We start from the raw sequence: 12,221 nt of genomic DNA, 5'->3' as shown, positions 1-12,221 counted from the left end.
TCATCGTGTTGCCCAACGTCATGCTGCTATCTTTTTTCCATAGACTGTAGAAAAAAGCTTTTTTTTGCATTCATCATGAACATGTACCATGATGTATAAGAATTAATTAATATGATTTTAATATATATTATGAATAATCATTAATATAATAATAATCTGATAATACATCCATGACATGTACATCTGTACATTGCTTATGGTTACCTAGATAAAGGGGGTGGCTCATTTTAACCACTGGCTCTATTTACCCCGTTCTCCCCTATTTTTTTTCTGCTTTTCAAATTATGGTTACTTCTCAAATGTGGCTAGTGATCGGGAAACAATAGTTCTTTTTACTAGGCAGTGGTTTCATTCATGAACACAAACAGGATTGTTGCAGGTCAGAACTGTGATAACTCTTGTTTTGTTGTGTGTGTGCGTGTGTGTGTGCGTGTGCGTGTGCGTGTGTGTGTGTGTGTGTGTGTGTGTTGTGCTCTGGCGGACAGACACGCTGCAGCACCTCATTAACCCTGCTGATGGAGCCACAGCAGCGCACATTCTGATGTGACGTTCACGTGCTGCTCGAACAAAGCCGCACCACTCTTTTCAGTAATGGCAGAGTAGGGTAGCGGTTTCGTCCTGCTCTTTATTAGACTTTAACAGAACAGTTTAACATAAGTTTAACAGAGAGACATTAGCCATACACATCCCTACAGAGCGATCTTTGTGTATTAAGAAGACTACAAAATATTGCATTTTGCAATTATATAAAACACATACATCAGTCTCAACTTAATGTGGCTTGTTCAAATAGCCCAATCCAAGTTTTCAAGTGCAACATCTTCACCAAGTTGTTAGTTACTGACTAATAAAATAAGACAGATCCATACTACACACGTTTTTAAACATACTACAAAGAGTCAAAAAATTAGAGAAAATACAAAAATACTTTTCACAATGTTTTTTTTCAGACCTTCATTTCTGCAGAAAAGATCATAAATCATTGATAAAACCTGTACTTTGTGTTTTTATAATGGAGAGAAAACACACAACATCCTAAAATCCATTGCCTTCTTTTCCAAGCCATTTTCTTTAGATGGCTATGAGTAGCCTATTTTTTATTTATGTCATTTCTAGAGTTTCATTTTATTTCTTTAAATCCTTATGTCTTATCCTCGGAAATGGACTCCCGTATGTCTCAGAAACACGTGTCCTAAAATCCAAACTGCCACATGTTGATTTACCACTCTGTTAACCTGCTTCTGAGCGCTGCGCTCGTAGATCTTACATTTCCTACAGCTCTAGAAGGCATCATGTGAGAGCAGCTGACGCAGAGAAACAGTTTGCAGTCAGTCTGTTGTCGCCTGTTGCTCCAACCAGTCTATCAAACAGTTCATTGCAAGCCAGGGGTCAGATCCCGGTGCGTTCACAGCTGTCCTGTCTTAAATCACAGCGTGTTTATTCGCTACTTCGCGATTTCAACACAATGCAGCAAACTACGACACAGTGAGATGGAGAAAACCTCAGCAGAAGATGACTGCGTGGATTCAGGAGCCGAGACTGGAGGGTGAGTGAAGCAGAGCTCTTACTGACAGCGAACATCTCTGTTATTCTCTGTTGTTACTTTTCCAAATGTAGCCTAACTGTCATCATAAAGCTATTGTGTAAAAGTTTGCAGGATTACATAAAACTACTCAATATTTAATGTCACCTGACAAAAACATGAAGTATGATTTCAACACAATGCTGAAATTCTTGGATTTCATCCCAGTGCCAGTCATTGTCTGATGTGAACATATGGTGTGGAAGGTGTAATCCTAAATCTTTAGTGGAAAGTTCCATCTTAATCACCATCACATTTGTTAATGAGAGTGCAGCCACATGCTACTGTAGATGGAGCTTAATAGATGAATGAGCTGACAACTAAGACAGTTAAATGAATTTACTCTTCACTCTGTTTTCAGCCATTAGACAAGGATGTGCCTCAGTTTCTCCTCTGGTATGTCACTGCTGGATGTTGTAGTGTAAGCTTGTGTTTGTGTTTTAGGGAGAGACCCTTTGTGACCCTTTTAACCCCCTTTATGACATCATCAAAACTAAGGACTTACGTTTATTCAAAGTTCATATGATCTCGTACTTAATGGAGCAGTTTGTTTCTTTTTGTTTTTTTATACCTCCTGTAAATATTGTGGAATAAAGATAAATCTGAAAAGTCTAAAATCTTAAATACAGAACATATTTATACTATGTGTCTTGTTTCAATGGTACAAACTTACAAACTTACTTCATTTGTAATGTATCAGTATCAAGATAATGCTCTGATAATTATCATGAATAAAAATAGTAGTCTGTGTAGTTTAATGCTCTTTAATTTTGATATTAAATTTGATTTATTTATTAATCAAGGACAATACTCATTGAATCAAAAATCTATTTTTCATCTGTCGTCTGTGGGCAGATAGATGTTACAAGTTAAAAAACACAAAAAAAAAGATTTTAAAAAAAGGCAGACAAAAGACATAAAAGCACATACTGTTTGTGTATCAGAGTTTTCTTTTGTTCTTTAAAGTAAAAAGTTGTATAAAATGCACATGTAGTCATTACTTTACAACAGCAAATGAGACTTAACAGTACCAGAGACAACACAAGGGAGTCCTCAGACCAGCTTTGTTCTCTTTCATGATGAAAGTTAGCGAGCAGGGCAGAGTTATCTGACATCAGTATCACAGTCACCTGGGACCATGCTATTTCATTAGCTGTGAAGTGGAACTAAACAACATAACATGTGTGTGAAAGCATGTTCTTCATGGGAAAACTTTGTAAAAACAGCCGCAGAGACCCTGTGGAAAGCGCTGATGTGAAAGGAAAAGCGGGGACGTCCCGCTGATAACCAGAGAGCCGCTCCCTCCATCAGGTCACATCCTCCACCTCTACTGCCTCTCTCCACCTCCTGTTCACCCCCCATATCCACTGCCTTTAGTCGGTCTCCTCACCTCAGACTGCTGCCATCATCTCTCCTTCAATCATAATATATATAGATATATATATATAATATTCTCACAGGTATTTCTAGTGTCTGTGGAGTGAATATATTTATCTCATATGGAAGTGTAGGAGTACTCCAGTGTGTTGGTGTGTGGTGTTTTTAAAAGATAATTCTGGTTTCATATGGTTTTGTCCATCCTTTCTATCAGTAATAATGATTTTATACTCACCAAGTTAGCTGCAGATATCTGGAAACACTGAAACAATAATTGATTGACGGAAAATTAACCAGCAACCATTTTGCTATATGAGAAATCATTTCAATTTTGTATAATTGTAAATTAAACACCTTTAGGTTTTGGACTGCTTTTGTTTGACATTTTATAGACTAAAGGATTAATCAATTTATCAAAACCATTGTTATTTATAATAATAATAATAAGATAATATTAGAATAATCAACAATGACAATAACCATTAATTGCATCCATAATTTGGTCAAATATATGTTGTTTTTGTCAGAATCAGCCTGCCCTCAAACACACAAACCTTTAGATGAGACCAGAATAACAACAGAATTACTGAAATGTACAACTAAGTACATTTACTCAAGTTCTGTACTGAGGTACTTGTACTTTACTTGAGTATTTCCATGTGATGCTACTTTATACTTCCACTTCACTACATTTCAGAGGGAAATATTGTACTTTCTACTCCACTACATTTATTTGACAGCTTTAGTTACTTTTCCGATGAAGATTTGACTCAATGGATAATATAACAAGCTTTTAAAATACAACACATTGTTAAAGATGAAACCAGTGTCACATTTCACATGTCTATGAGTTGTTAACAGCTCCACCAAATATTGATTTTTCCCTCTAAACTTCTCACATGCTTTCATTTCAATAAATGTTCAAATGATCCAATATTTCACCAAAAATCAAAGATTAGAGAAAAAGTCTGTCAGTATTAACAATCGAATGTTGCGATATATAATAATATAACAATCAGAGAGACAAAATGAATAATTTTACCTTCATTTTACTGCTAATTATGTACTTTTACTTAAGTAGGATTTTCAATACGGGACTTTTACTTGTAATGGAGTATTTTTACATTGTTGTATTGGTGCTTTTATTTTACTTAGTAAAGGATCTGAGTACTTTTTCCACCACTGCCAACCAAGAGTCCACTTTGGTTTCTTTTAACCTTGACCACAATCTTCCCCAAACTAACTGTAACTGTAGATGTTTCAGGCCAGAAATGCTCATACGAGCCATTTTTGGAACCTTCAGTGGTATGAAGACTTTTGTTTCTTTCTATCTCTATCTGTGCTCCTCATCCTCCTGTTTTCTTTCCACCCCTCCCTCCCTGCATCTCCTCCTTAATCAAATAAAAGACACCTGAGTCTGTTCAGCTCTCCACATGTCAAATAGGCCCTTTAGAGTCGGTTCAGAGCCCGCCAGGTCACTCTACAGTCAAACCTCGTGTGCATGACCGGGCTGCTGTCTGTCTTCGCTTCACTTTGTGTTTATTGTCGTTGGACGGAGATGAAGCAAGGCAGTGCGGGTAGACTGGGAACGTCAGGCGAGACGCTAACCGGCACTGCTGGGGGACTCCTGCCAAATACACACACATACACACACACCCAAGGGAGTCATCAAAACAGACCTGTAACTGCAGCCTCTGGCACATACACATTACTGCCTCCAACTCAACGCCAAAGAGTTATAAACCTTAAAAAGTTGGTTAGCCTCTCTTTTTTTCCACAGTGTCATTTCTCTCTGTGCAGGGACAAGGCGATGAGTTTCAGTCTGTGTCCTTTCACTGGAACCTTACAGTCATTTGTAATCTGCTCTACATATTTGTCTTTTCTTTCGCCAATATTTCCCCTTCTGCAGTACCCCATCTTCTCTTTATCTTACCTCTCTGCACTCACCTCTTCTTCTTCCCACACTCCCATCCATTCCCTCCTATACACTTCTATTGCCCTTTAGTTAGATTGATAACCTCCTGCCGCAGGAAACAGACTCGTTCCTCTGTTTCCTGCTGTCCTACAGCTCCAGAGGCCTTATTAGTTTAGAGACGGAGTCACAGGGAGGGTGTGCGTGGAGGAACAGTGTTCTCTGGTTGTCAGCTGACTCCTGTGGGACTAATATTCTCAGGTTGTATATGTATGTGAGCTGAGGTTTCACAGGCGGTTTAGGGAATTATAACATCTGTAGGTTGTTTGCTGGTTCTCTAATCAGTCTTGTTCTATGTCTGTGCATGCATGTGTCTTGTATGTTTCACATACAGATATTAGTGTAATTACACTACAAATTGTCAGAAATGTTTCTCTAATCCAGTGAGATCAGATTAGCAGAAGTCTAATTCTGCTTCTCTTTCAACTCAAAGATGGGAGCTTTATGTGAGAATGAAAATGTATGAGTGTGTAGGGTCGAGTGTGTTCTCAGTAGTAAAAAAAAAAAGTATTCAGATCCTTTACTTAAAAGTGCAGTGTGTATAATTTAGTGGCAAAGCAGAACAGACTTGGCAGAAATGGAATATAATATTCATAAGTATGTTTCATGGAATTGATACAGATCTTCTCATCTCAGTTTCAGAAAGAAAGTGACTAAGCTTGTTTCTCAAAATGTTGAACTGTTCTTTTAACTAAAAGAAGCAACACCAATGTAAAAGTACTCCATCACCAGTAATTTAGAAATGTATTTCTTTTTTTTTTTTGGTTTTTGTTTTTTGGTTTTTGGATAATATATAGCCTAGATAATATGTACATTAACCCATGGTTCAAAACTAAAAGCAGTCATTATGCAGAGTGGCTCTTTTCACCATGTCATATCATTATAGGCTATATATTGTAATGTTGGATTATTATTACTGAATGATGCATAATATTATATAAGATGGAAAAACTTAATCTGCAAAGTGACCAGTAACTACAATTGTCCAAAAAATAAATAAATAAAAAGTAAATTTCCCTCTGAAAAACAGTGTAATGTAGTAGATGTAGATGTATAAAGCAGCATAAAATAGAAATACTCAAGTTAAGTGTAAGTACTTCCAAATTGTACTTTCTACAGCATAGTGGCAGTAGTAGTATTACAACCAGTACGTGAGTAAAGTCCTTGTTTATCCCGCCAGATAGAAACCACAATGAAATTGTGTGTGTGTATTTTTGGTGTCCTTTCCAGTTGGCCCTCTCCTACTGTTTAGCCAGATGTCAGCACTTTATTTGAAAGAGGAGTGTGTCATCCTGTAAATCATATCGATTGCACTTCATAATATAAACTCCTGTCTCCTCTCTCTGTTTCTTGTCTCTTTGTCTTTCCCTCGCTGTGTTTCCACATCTTTCGCTCCTGTTTTCTCTTTCTGTCGTCCACTGCAGGTCTGATTACAGTCCCTTGTCCTCAACGAGCAGTAAGTAAACCAACAACAACATTTTCTAATAGCAACTTTAACACACATACACATGCACACACAACTCAGGCCCAGGACGTTATCTCTCTAATACACAGTGACAAAATAAATCCACTCAGGCATGAGGATTTTCCTTGTGTGTGTGTTTAGTGGACCCCAAGGCCTGCAGCAAATATTGAAGATTTTTTGAGTAGTAATAAATATCTGCCTGGTTTATTCTTATTTTCTCCCTTTTTAGTGTATACTTTCTAGATATTTGCCCTGACTAGGTAATTGAAGGTACAAAGTAAAGGCTAAAAAAATCTAAAGCTGCAGCAATGATGTAACTTGTACACAACTGGACCATTTCAAACAAAATCTCTCCTTTGTGTGTTCTAAAAATGAAAAACAACATATTATTCCCTGATTTGCATAAGTTAAAAATAAGTTTTTGCAATTTCCATGTATCAAAAACTCATCTTGGATATATACAGAGACCCTTGAGATACACTATGTAACCATTTTCCAGTAAAATATTGTAACAGACAGGGAGTTAAGCAGGGGCGATTCTAGGATCAGACTTTTAGGGGGGCTCAGCTACTAATGAGAATGTGACATGCATAAGTGCCTTGCAAAAGTGTTGAACTCCCCTGCTATATCACTCTTTTTACTGGATAACCTTTAATACATTAATTTTTTTCTGCATATGATATTTCAAATTACAACAATAATACCTTTAATGAATTACTAGTAAGTAACATGAGTTTTACACCACAAAATATTTTTTAAGAAAATGAAAAATGCAATATGCTGTTTGCAGAAGTATTCAACCACTTTCAATTTTACAAACCTCAATTCAGGTCGGTACAATGTTACCTTTATAAGCAACCTAATTAGTTTGGTGGTCTATTGTAGTGTATAATAATAATGGCTCAGAATGAACAATCACAGATTTCAATCTTATAAACCTGTTTTGGAGAGGACCCTCTGTCAGTTAAAGGGACAAAAGGCTGTAGATTCCCCATATCGCTTTTAAGGGGGAATCCTGCAACAACCAGAATGCATTGCGCATGGTCTCATCCAATCAGCTACTGATGGTGTTTTTACAGAACAGAGGGGGTGAGTATGTTTCTCAGCAGGGCAGCCTGTTAGCAGAGACAAAGTATTATATCACTTTACTGAGGCTTATTTTCATTTACAAAACATTTTTCCTCATCAGTCTGGATATATCATACCGGTGTGCAAGCGTCATAAAATAAATGGCGCGCAGGAGTCAGTTATGAAACACATGTGGACCAACGGGGTGAAAAACTGCAAGCAAACACTGTTTCTTTTCCCTATTTTGGACGACGAGAAGCCGGGACAGGATTGTGCTCCATTTGAATGCAACTGCATAAGTTATAACACACAGTCGCTGTAGATCTGTTCTCTATTCAGTGTTAAAGTCCAATATAACATGCTGTGAGAAAACAAAGTCAGGTTTACCAAAGCACTGCAAATTTTGTTGCAGCGTGGAGTCTTCTGTTCTGTCTCCATTCTTTTTGACCATCCTCACCGGTCAATGCTGCAAAGCTTCTCTGGCTGCGGTGCCTCACTTTCAGCTGCCACTGTAACGTAGCTCTGGTGGTCGCTTCCTCCTGAACAACAGATTTTGCAGCTGCGCACCAGAGACACATAGAACATTACCAGCAACTGTTGTTGTTTTTATACTACATCCCTAATTCAGATAGCTAGAGATAAGGTTGAAAATCAGTGAAGTGGTCCTTTAATGAAACCTGAGGCAAAGACTCAATCATGATGACCAGAACTTTCCAATGTAAATAAAAGATCAAGTTATAGCAAAGCAGATATGAGGAGAAATGTACAAAACATTGTTGTAGTCTCTGAACCTCATGGGGACAGTCCACCATATCATCAAGCAATGAAAGAAGCATCATACAATACAGATAAATCAGCGGATACATTTTTTTGAGCGTCACAACCCCCCTGAAATGACTTGTCTTATTATCAGAATTTGATCCATTTGGTTCGATCACATTTCAAAAGCCTAGAAGTTAGCTGCAGCTCATGTTAGCTGAAGGGCTAAACCGGAAGTAGCTGTAGTAGTAGTTCTGCGTCATGAAATCCTAAATTCACTTCCTAACTATATCTTGCACACTCAGGTTGAAACTAGGGGTGGGGCGCTGCTTATTTTCAATTTACAAGCGTTTAAGCCCTTAGACAAGTTATTATTATTATTATTATTATTATTATTATATTTCATTTTAGGGGTGTTGAGATGAAATTTAGGTGTGCTTGAGCACCCCTAAAAAGAGTCTAAAATCGCCAGTAGAGTTAAGAGTTGTCACTGTTAAGGGATATTAGTTCAATTTGAGAAGTTAAGCATGAAAAGGATTGTTTTAGCACAGCTACTGTGATTTCCATGATGTCAGTAAACATGTTGCCAGCTTGCACCTGTGATTGACAGAGAGTTAGAGGCGATGAGACTTGAGCAGGAGTCAGACTATGTTGGAATATAACAGAGAGGTTAGTTCAAGGCTAAGTGCACAGTTAACATTTTTCTTAGTTTTGGCATTGATTACAGCTTATAGGAGCCAGGTTAATGCATCATCATCTTTTTCTTGAGAGATGCTATGAGACAGTGAAAAATATGGCCACCTCAAGCAAATGAATTTTGGCCTGGTTCCAGACCTCTGAATCACCACGCATCTCTGTGTTTCTCAGCAAGTGAAACAGGTCTGGTGTTGTGATGATTTACGGCTGTTTCCCCAGTTTGAAAAATAACCAAGCTAATCAGAGCTTTGCAGGCAGGATTAGGAATGGTGACAACATCTTCCTGGTAACGCACCTGTACAGGTTGTTGTAAGTCGACTTACAGAAAGAACTGATTAATTGTCATTTTCTTTAATCAACATGAACACTTAGTTGACAGTTACTGCTAACCACTTCTGTGTCAACTGAAAGTGATGACACTGAAACAGATACACCATTACTGATTGACTGGGGGCCCCATACAAATAAACACAATGTCAGATGTGTTACACATTCTTTAAGTATTGCTTAAAGTAATAATCAAAAGTCTTACTCTGGTTAAAAATGACCTGTGGTGAGTGTGTTTTAAAATGTATCACAACTTTGATATGAGTTTTTGTTCATCTTTTGTGATGCTGATGACATATGATAGTAATAAAATATGATATTAAATATGATAAAGTTTCATTAAATTAGATGAAAGTAAGGCTGGATGGCAACTACTCACATATTCTCATTGTAAGACATTGCAAATCCTTTTACTTAATACCCATTATGAGTTACAGATCATCTACTTCATTGTCTGTGGTCATAAGTGCTAATGGTGTTTGAAGTATGAAGTTACTGCTCTCTGCTGTATTACTCACCTCATGTTTGTGTACTGCATATACGGTGTCTGAGTGTGCATATAGTTTAGTGTGAATGTGTGTGTTCGTCGCGAGCGTGTTTGCAGAGGTCGTGACCTCTCCCCAGTCTGGTTGCCAGGTCTCCAGACTTTTCACAATGGGAGGATTATATCCAATATTAGCCCATTAATCTGGTCCACAGGAAGCTGCATTATCCCACCCGCACCACCCCGCAAGTCAGGAAGAATAGGACCATACACACACACACACACACACACACTGTCAGTGTGTCTGTTTTAGTCTTTCCCCTTGTGTTTCCTGTGTCATTGCTGTATCAGATGAGCTTCTGCCTGCTATTGTCTTTGCTTCTCTCACTACAGGAGGTCAGGCGGGGAACAAAATTTATACAGAATGATTGTCAGAAAAAGAGCAAAGACCTAAACTTTAAACACATAGAAAAGTTCAACCACACTCTGAAAGATACAAACATAAACCCCATCGACGCTGGATGAGAAGTACTGTGTATTATTTACCCATCCTATCAGTGTTTCACTCAGATTTACTGACTGTAACACAACTGAAGATTCATCTCTGGATGTGATTAAAATGCAGTATAATTTATACCACATGTCCATAAAAAATACATGTTTCTGATTGGCTGGCAGGTGTCCATTTGTATTACAACACACCTCAACCGTAGCTCTGGTCAAAAGTTTACCCACTGGTCTATGTGAATGCACAAGGTGTACCGAAAACAGCTGGTAACCATAGCAGCAACACTTGCTGAGTGGTAACCTGTCTCCACAAAGTTTTTATTGGGTCTGTTGAAAGATAAAACTAACAATTTCACTCTTTTTTTTGGATTTTGGCGGACTTGGCTTCTTCTCCAGGCAGGTCTCCATGCAGAGTAGCCAAATGAGTCTCTTAAATCTGCCTCCAAAATGCCTTGAAAGCTCTAATTTATTTCAAATGTTTTACAGAGGCATCCATTATTTTCACTCAGGAGAGAAAGAAAAAGATACAACTTACAAATTACTGAGATGTTGAGAAACCTTTATTGCCCCTCAGGGAATTAGTTGTGCATAATGAGCCTTGAAAACCTGACACATATATAGACAAGTTTAAGTTCAAAGGACATGGCTGATTTTCTTGAGGATAAGAGCAGTGATGATCTCTGAAGCTATTGAAAATCACAAGAGGTTTCAAAGTAATACTAGTTCTATGTCTAATAGTTCTGAGATTCAGTATCAGTCTATAAAAACACACACACATCCTAAGTGAAAGAGTCAGCCTCAGTTCATTCATCAAACTGAGCTTCACACTGATGATGTCAACAGAAAGGACGGGACAGATGGACACAAACTGCTGTGGTGACAGATTTTCCAAAGATGTGAAAAAGAGAATATAGAGAGCTCATCTGTCTCAGCGCTGTGTGTGGCTGCCTGTCTTTGTTCTCAGTGTGTGTGTATTCATGCATGTTCCTGTGCAATGTGTTCATTTGCAAAGGTGCATGCAGCATCAGTCTCCCTTGTCCTCCCTCCACAGAGGTATATTTAGGTTTTGGCAGTGAGCGTACTCATGTTTGTACAGGTGGTCTTAACCCCTGACCTTTGATCTCAGCTCTGACCAGCCATTAGCCCCCTGGAGATGGCTTTATATCTTATATCATGCTAAAAATCCAGCGTCCCTCAACTCTCAACTGCATCAGTCAGTAGGAGACTCAGTGTGCTGAACAACTGGCATTTCAATGCTTGTTAAATTTAGCTTCCATTTCAAGACTGAGGATGAGCCATCTGAATTCCTAGAGTTTCTGTTACATAGGACAGTGGAGAGTAATGTCGGTCAGAATGAGCATCTGACAGTTGTTACTGACTAACAACACATTTTTCCATTAACCTTTAGCTTTTATATGCTCATTTGTACTGCTAACAAGCAATTTATTGTCACAGGAATTGAGTGAAGCTTGCTTGTATTTTGAGAAACCATCATACAGACGTAGCCACCAAAAATACTACATGAGATTTAAAGGATAAGGCTGGCTGTTATTCTTTATTTTTCTTATTTTTAACAAATCCCTTGAAAACCAAAACCAATAAAGCTTTAGTCAATGCTTTCTAGTTCCTTCTGAAGATGTATATTTTTAAACATTTCTCACCAACATATAGTTTCATTTCTGGAAAAGGCTCAGTACTTTCCTAGAACAGCCAGTTTTTAGCAAATGTTGTTCAAACAGGATGAAATAGTGCATTTGTTGGGGACTATTTTCAGCTGCAGATTAATCCACATTTGTTGCTCTAAGTGAGTATTTACAGTAGGCTGCTTTGGCTTGGATCTAACTATTAGTCAGACTTCAGATAAACTTCTAAATTTGTTGCACAAAGCTGTGTAATTCCTGACCATCTTAGTTAGGTAAATAGAGACTTTTTTCAAACTAAAAAACATGGCTGACCCTCACTCCAGCAGAAAAGCTTTGCCCTC

The 12,221-nt window shown here is 37.9% G+C and overlaps 1 protein-coding gene across 1 annotated transcript in view; it reads left to right on the top strand.

Moving 5' to 3' along the window:
* Positions 1-1,281: 1,281 nt before the first annotated feature.
* Positions 1,282-12,221, top strand: part of LOC122992727 (protein FAM124A) — a 33,567-nt gene continuing 22,627 nt past the window's right edge. The window contains exons 1-2 of the mRNA XM_044366619.1: positions 1,282-1,546; positions 6,356-6,387. Of these exons, the coding sequence (XP_044222554.1) occupies positions 1,491-1,546; positions 6,356-6,387 (88 nt within the window). The 5' untranslated portion in view covers positions 1,282-1,490. The remainder of the gene's footprint in view (positions 1,547-6,355; positions 6,388-12,221) is intronic.

Source organism: Thunnus albacares, chromosome 11 (assembly GCF_914725855.1).
Source record: "Thunnus albacares chromosome 11, fThuAlb1.1, whole genome shotgun sequence".
Lineage (NCBI taxonomy): Eukaryota > Metazoa > Chordata > Actinopteri > Scombriformes > Scombridae > Thunnus > Thunnus albacares.
This window is presented reverse-complemented; position numbering and strand designations above follow the sequence as displayed.